At 36.2% G+C, this 14,340-nt stretch overlaps 1 protein-coding gene across 4 annotated transcripts in view; it reads left to right on the forward strand.

Moving 5' to 3' along the window:
- Window positions 1-14,340, forward strand: part of LOC138314763 (RNA-binding motif, single-stranded-interacting protein 3-like) — a 209,060-nt gene that overhangs the window by 37,703 nt on the left and 157,017 nt on the right. Inside the window, exon 1 of one of the 4 annotated variants that reach the window (XM_069255265.1) lies at window positions 7,959-8,099. The exons of the other annotated variants lie outside the window; for them this stretch is intronic. Coding sequence (XP_069111366.1) covers window positions 7,974-8,099 — 126 coding nt within the window. The 5' untranslated portion in view covers window positions 7,959-7,973. Of the gene's footprint in view, window positions 1-7,958; window positions 8,100-14,340 lie in introns of those variants that run through there. 4 annotated transcript variants of the gene reach the window in all.

Raw genomic sequence — 14,340 nt, forward strand, 5'->3', positions numbered from 1 at the left:
AAAAATGAAAATAAACTAGCCTAGCCCAAATTTACTTGCTTGATAAAAGATGAATGTTAAAGTTTTCGCTTATATGTGAGAAATAGAATCTTATACTCGTAGTACAGAATTTGTCACTCATTTTAAGAATTGATATCATAACCTTTTATGTCACATTTTCTATTTCTAATGGCTTGATAAAATAAAACTAAAAGGATGTATCATTAGCGTTATTTGATTATTATTTTAGACAATATTTAAAAAAAGGAAATGGTATGTTGAAACGTCGTTGTTTGTCTTGTTTTTGAATTAGTAGATATATTTATATCAAATAAATATACAATGTATGTTCTGAATACTATGTTATGATAATTTTTCATTTAGCTTTGTTTCTATTTCAAATAAAAAAGTCCATTTGCTTAATGAAACTAAACCGTCTATAAATTCTAAGTGAAATCCTAATTTTGTTTTGTGGAATGTTTAGATCATTCCTAATGAGGCTGTAATTTCTCTCGGTTGGTTTGAACATTTAAATATGTAATGGAATTTAATGGGTCCTCTGAGCTGCCTGTTAGAGACCCCATCGACTGTTAAACAGGATTTGTTGGCAATATGGTCTCTTTATTTATGTTAATAGATTAAAAGAAAAGCCAGCTCCTAATATTTATTATTCATAAAAGTATGTGACTACTAGAGTAATTTTACTACTATGTTGTGATGATGGAGGTATAAAAAACGGGTTCAGACTCATTATGAAAACAAAACAAGGAGATCATTATTTGAATGTAAACCATTGCAATTTTAAATTGACATTAATTTATGCTTGGTTTGAAATGTCAGGAGGTTTCAGAGCATTTAAGGAGTCCATTGGAATGTCACTTCAGTTTAAGGCTTCATTTTATTGGCAGATTTCGGAACAGAGCTATGTTTAATGATAAATAGTTTGTAGTTATTGAAAGTAAATATGTGGTTGATTGGAAATTCTGTCAAATTGTGAATAGCAAATTACAAAATACTTGATACCAATTGTTTTTAGAGCAATATTTCAGCACTACGATACATATGTTAGCTTGATAGCAAGGATTTTGTACAAAATGGAACAAAACTGTGATTAAGTTAGTGAAAACTGCAGGGATTTTGTAACTGTAAGATCTTGCAATCAACTCCTTTAAAAGATTTATTAGGGGGTGCTTATTAAATAACAAAATGAAAACACTAGGAAAAAGGACTATTTTCTTCCTTTTTAGACCTGACCGTACTTTCTGTAACCATGCCAACGGGATGCCAGGCGTTTATGATATTTTGGTTGCCTTAGTTGAAGATGCTGTCAAGGATATTGTTGGTTACACCATCAGATCCAGCATTTGTTTTTTATAAAGTTGATCATGAATAATACAATGTTATTGAATGTCTTTAGGTTGATATGGAAATGAGCAAATGCATTTGAGCTTTTGAGAAAAATATGAAATAAAAAGAAGAGAATTTTAAATTATTTGAAATTTACATTTTAAACAATCAATATAAAATGCAAATTATATTTGATATTAATGAACAAGAGGAACTGAAATGACATGAACTTTTTGCACTTTCTAGTCAAAGAATTCTATTGAGAATTGATAATTTTGTATCAAAATTAAGAAACATGTTTCTGATCAATTCCCGTTCCTGACAACTTCACCTAAACTGCTGGACCAATTTTAATTAAACTTAATGGTAATGTTGGGAACCAAAAGACTAAATTTGTCAGGAAAATTTAGATATTCTGATTAAGTTGAAAAAAGACTATGTTGGAATTTAAAAGGATGACAAATAAATGGTTGTAGTTTTCAAGACATCAGGTTTTTTTTTGTTTTTTTGTGTGTGTTTTTGGAGATAGAGGTGGATAAGGCGTGTTGTATGTTCTATCACTGGCCTTCCACCTTAGGCTTCACGCCGATGTCTGACAGTCTCAAACCTGTTGGACAATTGAAAGCCTTCTTTGAATCTGTTGTTTGGATGTTGTGTAATTTTTTTAACCAAAATGAAACAATTGGATCATGAATGTTCAAGAGATTAAAAAAGAAACGGGAAAAATATAAAGTAGGATTATTTTATGACACAAATGGTAGTAATCCTGTTTGGCGAGTTTCTGAGGGTGAGTGTCTAGATACTGTCTTCATACAGTGAAGGGTTTGGCAGTGGGTCGGGGTACAGCAGATATCTTGACTGTATCACCCTAGGTCACGTAAGCCATATTGATATGGCATTGGTGATCACGACACACCAGTCTACCAACCAAGTCAATCTCAGTCAAGGCTGTGACAGCATATACTTACTGATTCCTGCCTCAGTTATAAGGAAATCTAAGGATTTATAGAGTCTCTGATCCATATCCAATGTACATTAATGCAATCAAGGTAGTGTTGGTTCCTTCCTCAAATCTTGTTGAAACTGAAAACAAGCCTTGCATTGAGACTCCTCCAGTGTTAAGTCATCATTAAGTAGCTTTGTGGATGGTGTTGTTGCCAAATTCACATTTCTCTATCAATGTACTCACACAAACCTGTAGTGTGTGGCACATCTGAGTAGACAGATCGAGCAAAGTCGTATGGAACATGCCTAGACTTCATAAGATTAAATTTTCATATAGTGTTACTGGTAATCATTATGCACTGTGCCAAATGGTTTCGTGAACAAATCAAATGTCAGGGATTCATCTGTTATAAATAACAAACATACACAGCAAGACTGCTTAAACTGATTTTCTGCTGTCATGCGGAACTGGTTTCATTGTTTCCAAAACCCTAAAATTCTATTCTGATCTTTGACTTTAATCTATAACCTAATTTGTTGCACTTCTTTTACCTCCAAAAGTTAAGCCGTATTCTTTGCAATGTCTTTGATATCCTGATCAGTTGAACCATGTACACTGACCTTGACCTTGACCTTGACCTTGAGCCTGACTTTACCTTGAGCTGGATCCATGTACACTGGCCTGACTTTACCTGGACATTTAGACCTTGAGCCTGACTTTACCTTGACCTTGAGCTATGTACACTGGCCAGACTTAACCTTGACTTTTAGACCTTGAGTCTGACTTTACCTTGACCTTGAGCTATGTACACTGGCCAGACTTAACCTTGACTTTTAGACCTTGAGTCTGACTTTACCTTGACCTTGAGCTATGTACACTGGCCAGACTTAACCTTGACTTTTAGACCTTGAGCCTGACTTTACCTTGACCTTGAGCTATGTACACTGGCCAGACTTAACCTTGACTTTTAGACCTTGAGCTACTTGACTTGACCTTTGACCTGAGCTATGTACACTGGCCAGACTTAACCTTGACTTTTAGACCTTGAGCCTGACTTCACCTTGACCTTGAGCTATGTACACTTACCAGATTTTACCTAGACCTTTAGATCTTGAGCCTAACTTTACCTTAAGCTTGAGCCATATACACTGATTGAATTGTCCTGTCCACATGAGACAGTGTCCAGACTTCACCTTGAGCTTTCGACCTTGAGCCATGTACACTGATTGGTCATGTTCAGTTAAGAACTTCTTTTTTAACTTAACCTTGGAGGCAAATACACTGATTGGTCATGTATGGATGTCTACACAACTTTCTTTGATCTTTTAACAAGGATACACTAGATAGGTTATATGTAGATCAGAACATGTTCTATTTGCATGACCTTGGCCTATGACACGGGTAACTGACCCAACACCTACATTGACCAATGTCTTGGTTTGAGATAATATTCATATTTTGACCTTGGCCTTTTTTTTGCACTTTAGCGTTTGTTGTTGACATCTGCTACATTATATCATAGTGAACAGACGTAATCAATTTGTCTGCTGTGATTTGATAACTCCTCACACATCTGTGTACTATTGTAAGTAGTTGTGTAATATCGTAAGTTACGTGTTGGCACAACATTTACACGTGTGTTTCCTCGCGGGTGTTCAGGATCAGTAAATCATTGTCATTAACAGGTGACACTATACTGTATTGTTTCACCGATTTGTCCTTGTTTGCATATAAAAGAAAAATGCATATTTTTAGATTGCTAAAAATATCCTAATGTTGGATTCTATTTTGAGATAATTTGTGTATATTTGCCAGTGACTTTCGCATGTAGAACTGTCAGACATGTGTGAAATGTGCGACATATCTATTTTCCTTAATCATGTTGGACACCACAACTGTTCTTGTGTAATTGTCTCCCATAAACGATGATGTGCAGGGTTCACAAGCTTTTCCCTAGTAAACTGAGGTTGGGGTTAGGTGGGGCCGAGTTAGACTGAGGATGGGGTTAGTTGGGGCCTATATAGTCAGACTGGGGTAGGGGTTAGATGGGGCCTAGTTAGACTGGGGTTAGAGGTTAGATGGGGCCTAGTTAAACTGGGGTAGCTGGGTAAAGAGGGGCCTAGTTAGACTAGGGTAGAGGTTAGGTAGAGCCTAGTAAGACTGGGGTAGGGGTTAGGTGGGGCCTAGTAAGACTGGGGTAGGGGTTAGGTGGGGCCTAGTTAGACTGGGGTAGGGGTTAGGTGGGGCCTAGTTAGACTGGGGTAGGGGTTAGGTGGGGCCTAGTTAGACTGGGGTAGGGGTTAGGTGGGGCCTAGTTAGACTGGGGTAGGGGTTAGGTGGGGCCTAGTTAGACTGGGTTAGGGGTTAGATGGGGCCTAGTTAGACTTGGGTAGGGGTAGTTGGGGCCTAGTTAGACTGGTATAGGGTTAGGTGGGGTCTAGTTAAACTTGGTAGGGGTGAGGTGGGGCCTAGTTAGATTTGGGTAGGAGTTAGATGGGGCCTAGTTAGACTGGGGTAGGGGTTAGGTAGAGCCTAGTTTAGACTGAAGTTGGGGTTAGATGGGGCCTAGTTAGACTGGGGTAGGGGTTAGATGGGCCTATTTAGACTGGGGTAGGGGTTAGGTGGGGCTTAGACTGGGGTAGGGGTTAGGTGGGCCTATTTAGACTGGGATAGGGTTAGGTGGGGCCTAGTTAGACTGGGGTAGGGGTGAGGAGGGGCCTAGTTAGACTGGGGTAGGGGTGAGGTGGGCCTATTTAGACTACTAAGATGTTACATAGGAATGGAACAAGGAATTGAGATAGAGCATTTCCTCCATTTACTGAATTATAGTGCATGTATCCTATGTGTATAAGTAATTAGTTCCTCGTGAGAAAATGTCTTTCTCTGAACATATAGCTGTACCATTCTCCATGCTTTACCTAGCATTTATCTGTTTCTCTACTCAGTATTTAATAGTCCAGAGCACACATGTAGCCATTACGTGAACATTATCCTGTGTTTGTAAATCATAAAATAAATAGTACATTGGCCTTAACAAATGATACTGACATTCAGTACTACCTCCTTTAAACTTTACTAAACTCTAATTCACCCAACAGTAGTAAGAGCTATATATACCTATTGCTCTCGAAAAGTGCAACATGATGAGCGAGAAAAAAGCCTTATTGTATCAGAATACCACATTGGAATTCAGAATTCCTCAAACTCTAGAACTCTACCAATTGAGCTCCTTAATGTACAGATGATTGACCCAGTTCAATATTGCTACACATCTGCTCCTGTTTCCCAACACACTTATTATATCATGAAAATGGTAGGGTAGAAAAAGGGTTATGGCCAACCTTTGACCATTCCAACTGAAGAGGAAGCAGTCTATTCATTGAGCTTCCTGGTTAGCAGGGATCTTCTCTGTGAGTCTATCTACTAAGAGTAACCTTATGGAATGATGACACTACACAATCATGCGACATAATACTGATATGTTTAAGTTCTAAACTCAAAAGCAAAATAGCTTTTTAGCAATCAGCATTCTCCTTATAGACAATCATGTTCTTGGACTGTATCTGTCCATATGTATTGTGGTTAACAGAAAATAAAAAATAAAAAATGAATGAATTTTATTCTTGTTCTGGTAACAACAAAAACAACCTAAACAAGACAGATTTTAGTTTTTAATTGCCACAGTTGATGAGACTTGATCCATAAGAGGAAATCTCTAAACTAGAAGAGAATTTTTCTTACTGGAAACAATTTCAAAACAAGACATTTCTGACTAGATACAACCTTATCTTTCCAACTGGAAACAAGCTGTTCAGACAGTAGATGTGGTGTAGGTTTGATGATGTATGAGTGTGATTTGTGATACTGGTGGTGCGGTGTCCACAGTGGAGGCAGGTGTTACTGGGGGATTGTCTATACTGGTGCAACAGATGCCTCCTGCACATGTGCTGGTAAGACCATTAGTCTAGAAAACTCCCTGATCTGGTACTTAAATCTTCTCACAGCGTTTTCTGTGAAATATCAGTCATTAACTGGTATTCATTTCATATGCAGAAAATGTTTTCATTATTGTCTTAACTTTAAAGAGGTGACCTTGACCTTAGCTGACCTTAGGGAAATGACCTCACACTTAAAAAGTTGCACCTATAGTTCAAGATATACTAGCTGATATTGAGAAAGGGTAATAAAAGCAACAAATTTCTTAATTTGTGCATTTTAAGATTTTCTTACTTTATCTCAACCACACATAAGACTATACAAATTGCAAAAACAGTATTCTGACCGTGACCTTAGAAAGAAATTATTCTGATCTAGCAGGTCTGTTCTGAGCCATACACAAGCCATTTTCTCAGAATTAATCATAGTATTCTAGTGTTTAGATCTAATTATAGTAATAGGAGTGTGAACTTAAGACATATACAGCCAGATAATACATGACCTTGACCTATACAAATGACCAAAAAGGTAGAATTTTGTGATGTCATTCTATTCTTACTTTGATCACACAGTCAAGCTTATAATGTCCAAACCTTGATCTACAATAGCGGTTTTCAGTTTCATTATTTTAACGTCCCATTAACAGCCAGGGTTCTTTAAAGGACATGCCAGGTTTATTGATGGAGGAAAGCTGGAGTACCCGGAGAAAAAACCAATGACCAGCGATCAGTACCTGGCAACTGCCCCACATGGGATTCAACTCACGACACAGAGGAGGAGGGCGTGTGCTAATATGTCAAGACATCTTAACCACTCGGCCCTCCACGATAGCAGCATCTTATTTACCGCTAACATCCTGTTTGTGACCTTGACCTACACTCTGACATTGATGTACTGTAAACATACATATTTTAGCACTACTCTTATTTTAGCAGTTTCACACCAGCAATACTTTGTTCTGTATATCTTTTATATAACTGTTCTGATGATTGTGTGAATTCATCATTGTAGAATAAGTTATAATACTGTAAAATTATTACCTAGCTTTTATAGTGAAGTTAAAGAAAAGTGGACTTACTTGTTGCTAAAAAATAATAATGATTTATGTTTACAAGTATGATGAAATCTGTACTTGTAATTATGTAAAATAATACCAATGAAGTTTAAAAAAAAAACAAAAAAAACACAATTCTACAGCTAAGCATGCTTTCTTGAAACTCATGGAACTTTGGTTTATGAGCTATTGAAAGTAAAAATACTTGTTTTGAAAAATACTTGTTTTGAAAACTTGTTACAGGTGTAACATTAGCTACCTGTGACCTATATATACTACAGTGATTTACAGGTATGTAGACAGGTGACATATATCACTAATTACTCTCGTGACTGTATGTCTTACACCCACATAATCCTTCACTTCGATAAGGGCAAAAAATGATTCAGAGAGAAAAAAATATATACAACTTTACATGAGTATCATTCTGTTATGAAACAGAGAAAATATATAATTATTCTGATAAAAATTTGTTTGAGGTAATTTCAGATTTCTTTAAGGTTTGAGTGTAAATGTGTGCACCTCAGGCGGTGTGTACTGATTCCACAGATAGCCCCGCGACCAGCCCTCAAGTCTATCAAACTTCTCACTGTGTAAGTTTGTAGCCTGATAAATCTGCCCTATACTGCTGTAGTATATTTTTTACTCCCGAGATCTATAGTAGGGATGTGTGCTGCAGTATATAACTCCCTTGACCACAGGCTACCTACTATGGGACAGACCCCTGTCCCGTACACCCCTGATCACGTCAGACTGACCCAAAGTCGGAGACCGCAGCAGATATACACAGGGACACCGGATGTGGTTCCCATCAATGGAGCTTCCATGCTAGCTAAGGTAAAGTAACAGCATGAGAAATTTCATTCACAGGTCTTTGACTTGGATGTTTGTGAGGAGATACAAGGCTCCCATCCCCACGTGTCCACCCTTATTCTGTGTGGTCAGTCATCCATGAAGATATACGTGTCCCCAAACCTGTCAGACAACATTCTCTGTAATGTACCTTTTACCCATCCATGTTACAAGCTGTATGTGTGAAATCTGGAATCTTGTTCAGTAACCAACTCGTCACGCCTCTCTACTGCCAAGTGTGTACACTGTAAAAAATCAAACCCAGGCTGTAGGTGTATACAGCTACTCCATTACCTGCTCCGTCAGATGCCAAGGAGAAAACCAAAAAAAATATGGTGGAGCTGGAGAGAGCTAACAAAGACGTAAAGAATTAATTGAAATTAAATTCTGATTTTTTACTGTATCAGTTTGTGATGCTCATACCAAATAAGCTTGTGTTGACTTATGACCTTTGGTATAATTTATAGAATGGCCTTAATGACCTCTAACATTTTACAATGACCTTAGAACTGGGGTCTGAGGAGTGAAAATGCATCCAGTTGACCGGAGATGACCAGGTACCAAGCTGGTCAGTGACAGTGCTAATCCTTGACCACACTAACCATATTAAAATCTGACCCTCTTCACTAAAAGGATGCTCTATTGTCGATTTCCCAATCGGCTAGGTGACAATGAGACTTTTCTTAAACTGTCACTCGCATTACAAGTCTTGTGTGTTCAAAACATGGACTGATGACAATATGGGCTGATGGCCTTATTCTTCAGTAGGTTGATAGATCAGCTTTACAAACACAAACAGCAGATTTACTCAACCAAGATTCATAATTGTACCCATAGACAGATTCATTTGGAAATCTGTACAAGTGGACAAGCTTCACCCAAGGGGTATATTCAACCTACATAATGTAGGTACACATGGGGACATATATAATGTGCAGCCTTTATGAATTTTCAGCATGGTTACAGCATACATGCAGTATGAATACAGCATGAAAATGCAGCAGGAATACAGCATGGATGAAGCATCATCTTCCCAATTTCATTCGCACTATACAAACTACAAATCAGGAATGTATTCAACCCAGATGAACAAGAGATCTTTTATATACTTAGTATTCAAAATATACCCCAGAGGAATATGTACTTAAGTATGCAAAGTTATTCCTATTGCAGCTTTCGACTAACTTTTCTTAGTATTCAGCAAGCATGTATGGGTTACCATCAGATCAATGAACTTGTTGTAGTGGTGTAGGATGAATTCAGATAGAACATTAAGGTGGGCTAAGTAACCTAATTGTTAAGGAGTGATGCTCCAAACCTTCCCCATATTATCTCATTTGTTCTGCTAATTACAATAACTACACTCTACCAAACCCAGTTGATCTCATGTCTATGCCATTTTAATCTGAGTGCAGTTTTAGCTACCAAGATTGTCGGTTAAGGAAAATGTTCTGCTCAATTATTTTTTATATACTTACTTTCTTCTTGAAGTGCAATTTGCTTCTGAAAATTCTGTGATCAAAGTAAATATGTGAAATTGTCTCTCCACGAACAAACATCTACTACCATCATTCAATTCTTTATTCATTTTCATTTCTGCTGAAGTCATCTACCTGTATGTAAATTTTAATGTTTTCAAGCGTATGCAAAGTGCAATCAAACTAATATATTGAAAATTAAATGGCCATCACCAGTTATAATGTAAACTGTTCAGACAACTGTGTATAGGACCCTTAGGCCTGTAGGAGTGATGCTGAGCAAGGCTTGTGTTGGGGCCTTATAAAAGAATGATTCAATAGCAAAATTTTCACCATTCCATATCAACATAAATTACTGAAATCTATACCAAGCACTATTGGATGGTAAAAAACACATTTCAGAAATATTTTTTTAGATCCAGTCCTGTGGCATGACAGGATAAAAGGCTACCAAATTTGTTCAAACAAATGGCGTTGAATTTTTGTTAAAGGTCACAAAAGTTTGATACGTATATATTAATTTCCAAAATGCAGAAACACATATAAGCATTTGACACAGATTACTTGGTGTTTGGTGATCTGGAATTGGATAGTTAACATCCATGGTTTGTGATATTCTATATTGTGTTTAGTGGTGGAGAGGAACTCTCCAAAAGTATACTTAATGCTGATGGATGTGGAATATTGATGTTCACCAACAGTACATAGCCTGTAGATGATAGACATGCTGTTACTTACTCTAGATTATGCCATTATCGCGGTGTAGAAAACGATTTGGATATTAGATTGAAACTTTAAAACATAATGGAGCATTAAAAGCTGGTTGTCAGACAGACTTGACTTGGTTAGACAAGCCGATATTGAATGTAAAACTATAAAATCTATCAATCCTTTACATAGATTAGGTATTGGCCTTGAGCATTATTGAGTATGTCAAATATTTGGTTCATGATTTAAGGAAGTTATTTGTTTGATGGTTCAGGGGACAGTATTATCTCTATATTGATACATATATTGATAATATACAATTAACTTTTATCATGGAGTTTGGTGATTTTTCAAGATGTCTATAATAATCGTGATAATTTTATTTATTTTGACATTTTTGATTGAGAACACATGATTTTATCAATACTTTGACTCGATACAGATAAAAAAGATGGTAATGCCTCATATTTCTTCATTTTAGAGTTATATTTCCTTTTATCAAAGTTGTCTCCCATTTTAGTATTTGGCCTTGACCTTTTCACCTTATCAATAAACCTAACCTTGATTTAAGGCAATAGATTCTTACAGATTAGGTCTTTGTCAAAATAATGAAATGATGAGATATTCTTGCTGCAGAAATCCTGTTATATTTGTTGAAGAATTATGTATAACTTACATGCCCAAATCCGAAGTTTCTGGTTTCTCATTATATTGGCTGTCGACTGTCGCCAGTCTAAAGGTGTTTATAGCTCCAGAAACCTGTCATCATCCCAATGCAATCAACTGAATAAATTTTCCAATCTGGACTATAAACTATCGGCAGTGTGCTAAAGTGATAAAACTGTCATTTTCTGCGATCCCAGTCTGAATACATTTGATATCATGTGCGTCATATGAAGCACAAGGCTTCAATAGCACCATTATACCATCTAAGCCCACAAGTTTTTTAATGGCATGCTACCTGTCCACTTTAATCGTGAATTCATCATTGGACCATTTAAATCTGTGTGAAAAGCCGTGGCCCAAACTGGAGACATATGTATCATGTGGACGATAACAGGCCTTTATTAGAGGTTTGAAGTTAGGCCAGTATATTTCTTTCTCAAGCTGCTAGGTTTACTTGTAACTTTAATGATACTGTATCATATTGGTAACAGGTATGTTTATTTCTACATGGGAAATTATTTATTTGTTTACTCTATCATTATACACTGCCATGAAAGATATCAATTGTGGTCAAGGTTTCCGAAATCTGGCCCTAGGTATCGATATATTACATAAAGTCCAAATCAAACCTAATATATGGTTTTGAGTTAAAGTGAAAATAAAGCCCAACTCATTCTCCCTAAGCTCGGAATAGTTTGATCAGAGCCTCATATATGGGGTAATTTTACACAATTTATAGAAGATCCATACTCCCGATTTAAAACTCGAGAATTACCAACAGCTGTTGCTGGTGTCTTCAATGTTGTCTTTTGTTTATCGATTTCATGTTTCCGCTATGTGTAGTAAAAATCCGAAATTGGTGTATTGATTTTTAGGGTCAAATGTCATTGCCTTTTATGCAATAAATGAAAGTGAGGCTCAACAGCTTCCAGCACGGCTGAAAGCACTTTCCTGCAAAAAATCTCATCCTGATGTTGTTTTATGGATTAAAATTTCCTTGAAGTTTTTTCCTGTCGCAGTAAAAGATTAATGCAATTCATTAAGACAATGGCTGGCCTTGCAGCAGAAGTGCTGCTGTCTTAGATCGAGTTTCACCAATTTCTACAAGTCATACAGTGGGCTGGGGATGGATTAGGGGAGGCTAAAGTACACACACAGTCTTATCAGGTGACACAGGGACATCTTCAGGAGAAAAGTACACTCTCAATTATTTAAAATAAAACAATAAGAAACTGACAGTAGAATTATGGATTCATGGATTTAAGACTGAAAGCTAATCTAGTTATACGACTGACGATTTAGCTATGCTTAAACGAATATATTTTTTGTTACATATTAATGTTAAAGAACTCAAATTTGGAGGCAATTTTTAGGATTTATATATGTGAGTCCAAACGATTCTATATCTGTCTTTTATCAGTAATTACCCATACACTAATATTACCTCTTAATATATATTCAGTGTGGCCCTGATATATGCTTTAGATTAATTGATGCTGCATGATTTGAATGCTTCAAAATAAGTAAATTCTCCATATCTTATTATCTTGAACCTGTTAATTGGATGGAGATGGAAAATCAGTAATCCCTCCAGTTAATAAAGATAATGGAACCTTAGTGTGATATCCCCTCTATTTCTGGTGTGTTTCATTTGATACAAACGTTTAGTTCCAGTTACTGAAATTCAATTAACAGTTAAACATGTTTTGCAACAAACACACTTTAAGTGAATTTATGTATGTTAATAACAAAGTATGTTTATAACAAATTAATTTGATTGGTCCCCAGAAGTTGTTCTAACAGGGTTTTAATGTAATAACGTTCAGTTCGCCTAAGGGTAGTTTTTCCAAATGTTTAAAATGTAAAGATTTATGCATAACTTTACCTTTAAAAACAGTTGAGTTGACAGGCTGTTTTTGTTTGTCAGAAGTATATGTACAATACTAGAGATAGTGATGTAGATAGAATAGACCATAAGTTTAGTAGAGGATGTTGTAAAGTACATGTGAGTACTGCCGAGGTATACATCACATCACCTGATATCCTCAGTTCTCTCCTGAATGGCAGGCATCAAACAGATTGTCTGTCCATTATACCAAAGGAGGCAAAGTCGATAAAATTAGCTATAGAACAGGTGTATACAATGGTGAGAGGTCTTCAAATTATCCAGTCACTGATTTTGTTTAGCCCACTGGTAAGGGTTGATTTGATTTTTATTGAAGAAAACCATAGATTACAGGCAAATTCTGCCATTTTACTCCTTTCACCAGCAGGGTGCTGAATTCCTACACAAAACTTATATTCTTGCCTAGACTTTCATCACTGAAACAGGTGAATTTACCCAATATTTACTCGATATTGACCAACATCAAATAGATAGTAATTTGTGTCTTAAAAAAATTAAAAGAATATTAGGATTAATTTTAATTAACCCTTGAAGTTGTTTGCACACAGAACTTCACTCATGAGGTCCCTAACGAGAAGAAGTAGGATGTTTGCTGCGTTAAGTTATGTGATATGTCACACATGAGCAATTCAGCAGAATGTCGCCATGGTATTTAGATGGCAATCATGCATGGAATGTGTACTCTCAGAAGTTAATGATGCTGTAAAAAGCAAGTTTACAGAATCCCAATCAACGTCAAATTAAATTTTGATGAGCCCTGTATACACCACTGTCAATCACCCAAAGTCAAAGACAAGAGACGAGAAATTGATTTGTTTCATGAAATATAAATCACCAAATTTTCATTGACTGTTTGTTTGTTAACATAATGAGCTGGATGAATTGTTTACAGAACCAGAGATTTGATTACATCAATCAATACTGCAGATTAATGTTTTAAACTGACATGTTACCGATACCTTAGTTATACCATGCTTTTTTATTCAAGTTTACAAATGTATTATTTGTATTAAATCACACTATCAAATGCACTAGTGAAATATTCCTCAATTTGATCTTTTTTTATGTAAAATTACATTTTAAGATTATATTCCAAGGCCTTCTGTGTCATATCATGCAGTTTATAAGATAATTACTATAATTATGTGTAATCCTACAATGACTGCAGATTGTTACCGTAATACAGCTTATGATTTCCTCATCTTAACATGGGGGACTGATCTGATGATGTTTTAGCTTATGCCATCCAAAAGTCATAGAATGGCTGGGAACCCATTTTCTTACAATTATTATTGGCCAACAGATGGAAGCTAATTGCTTTGTCATGACCTTGACTTCATTGATTTGTCGTGACCTTGACTTGGTCTCCTGTCAACTTGGATTTGCTATCAGAATCCGAGTTATATTCACTATATTGGTATTATTCTCTGTATTAGTTTGTTCTGGTCTCATATTTTCTGTTTATATA

Source organism: Argopecten irradians, chromosome 2 (genome assembly GCF_041381155.1).
Source record: "Argopecten irradians isolate NY chromosome 2, Ai_NY, whole genome shotgun sequence".
Lineage (NCBI taxonomy): Eukaryota > Metazoa > Mollusca > Bivalvia > Pectinida > Pectinidae > Argopecten > Argopecten irradians.